Source organism: Poecilia reticulata, unplaced genomic scaffold (assembly GCF_000633615.1).
Source record: "Poecilia reticulata strain Guanapo unplaced genomic scaffold, Guppy_female_1.0+MT scaffold_268, whole genome shotgun sequence".
Classification (NCBI taxonomy): Eukaryota; Metazoa; Chordata; class Actinopteri; order Cyprinodontiformes; family Poeciliidae; genus Poecilia; species Poecilia reticulata.
Window position 1 is genome coordinate 120,209 of NW_007615050.1, and position 1,573 is coordinate 121,781.

General features: G+C 46.5%; 1 protein-coding gene across 2 annotated transcripts in view; it reads left to right on the top strand.

Annotated features, from left to right (window-relative positions):
• Positions 1-1,573, top strand: part of LOC103460636 (uncharacterized) — a 19,422-nt gene that overhangs the window by 5,097 nt on the left and 12,752 nt on the right. For both annotated transcript variants that reach the window (XM_008402900.2, XM_008402901.2), the window contains exon 2: positions 407-639. In XM_008402900.2, coding sequence (XP_008401122.1) covers positions 407-639 — 233 coding nt within the window. The remainder of the gene's footprint in view (positions 1-406; positions 640-1,573) is intronic.

The window sequence follows — 1,573 nt, forward strand, 5'->3', positions numbered from 1 at the left end:
CCTGACTCAGAACCGGATCCGTTCATCGGGTTCTGTGGAGCTGCTGGATGGTTTATTTCCAGGTTTCTGAAAAGGCTGAACAGATTTCCTGCATGTTCAGGTGCAGGTACAAAAATGTGACTATAGTGAAAATTTCAGTAATATTTGTCACTCATGTCAGAAAATCACAGATTAATAACAGAGTGAAATATTTCAAGCCGTTATTTCTTGTCATTTTGACGATTATACATAGAATGAAAACACATAATACAGAAATTTCCAACATGGAAAGTCAGAAATATCAACCAGACTAGTTTCAGTCTGAGATCTTTAATCTAATCATTAATATGTATTTTCCTATTTAAAATAAAATGATAAGTGTTTGTCCAGTTCAGTTTATTCTGCCCTCCTGGTTCCCGTCCCTCAGGGTAAAACTCATGAACCGCCCCACCACCGGCGCCGGGAGGAGCTGCACTTTGTGGACGAGTATGGCCAGCCAATCACAGTGCAGGTGGACAGCAAAAGGGGGCGTGGCCACAGGAGGCGGCGGTCCCACTGCGCCATCGAGTGCAGCGTCCCATCAGAGAGGCACTGGGAGGCCCTGAGGGCCATGGGCCTGGTGGAGGGGGCCGAGGGCCAGGCGGACGTCTACGGCGCCGGGTGGGTACCGAACACACAACCTTCTGCAGAACCTGAAACATCTGGCAACAAGTGACCGCAAAGGTTGTCTGTTAAAATCTCTCCGTTTGCCTCATTTCCCCAACCGCCTGTCCTCTGGGTAGATTCTGTGTTTTCCATCTTATAGCACAACCTGGTAGCCATTTTAGCTTCGGTTGTTATAAATATGCTGTTTCTATCAAACATGACTTAAAGGAAATTTTACTTCCTGGTTTAACTTCTTTAGATTGGGCCTCTGTCGCTTTAAAAGCTCCTGCTCTTTCTGAAGCTCCGCCTCCAGGTAGTCATCCCAACATGGCTCCTCTGTTAACCCTTTAACGTTTTTACCAGCGTCGCTCCAAGCAGCAGCTCCTACAATGAGCTCAGCTGTTCCACCAGATGTTTGCTAATTGCTACTGGCTAGTCTGAAGGAGCAGAGTGGGGGAGGAGCTGCACCTCGGAGGCGGGGCTAGGTCCACCCAGGCGTGTAGCACAGCTGAATGGTTGCCATGAAATCAAAAGAACACTGCAGGTTTGTTTTTGATTAATTACCATGAAAACATGATGGAAAGCTAAAGAGGGTTGATTCTACATGACACTGTCTCTTTAAGAAAGTTTCAGGTTGTTGAAATAAGGAGCTTCAGCAGGGAAACATTTAAAACCTGCAGGATTCTCAGCCTTAAGCCACAAACACAACGAACGCATAGCTCTCAGATGGAGCAAATCTGTAGAAAAAACAGCAAAACACAGTAAAGGTTGTGGTAAATGTGGCTGTTCATAAACATCCAGTAAGTGGGAAAAGGAGATAAGTTGAAAAGACATGTTCAACATGTTCAACAGCCCTCTCCTCGGGCTGCCACCTTATCGTGGTGGAGGGGTTTGAGTGTCCCAATGATCCTAGGAGCTATGCTGTCTGGGGCTTTATGCCCCTGGTAGG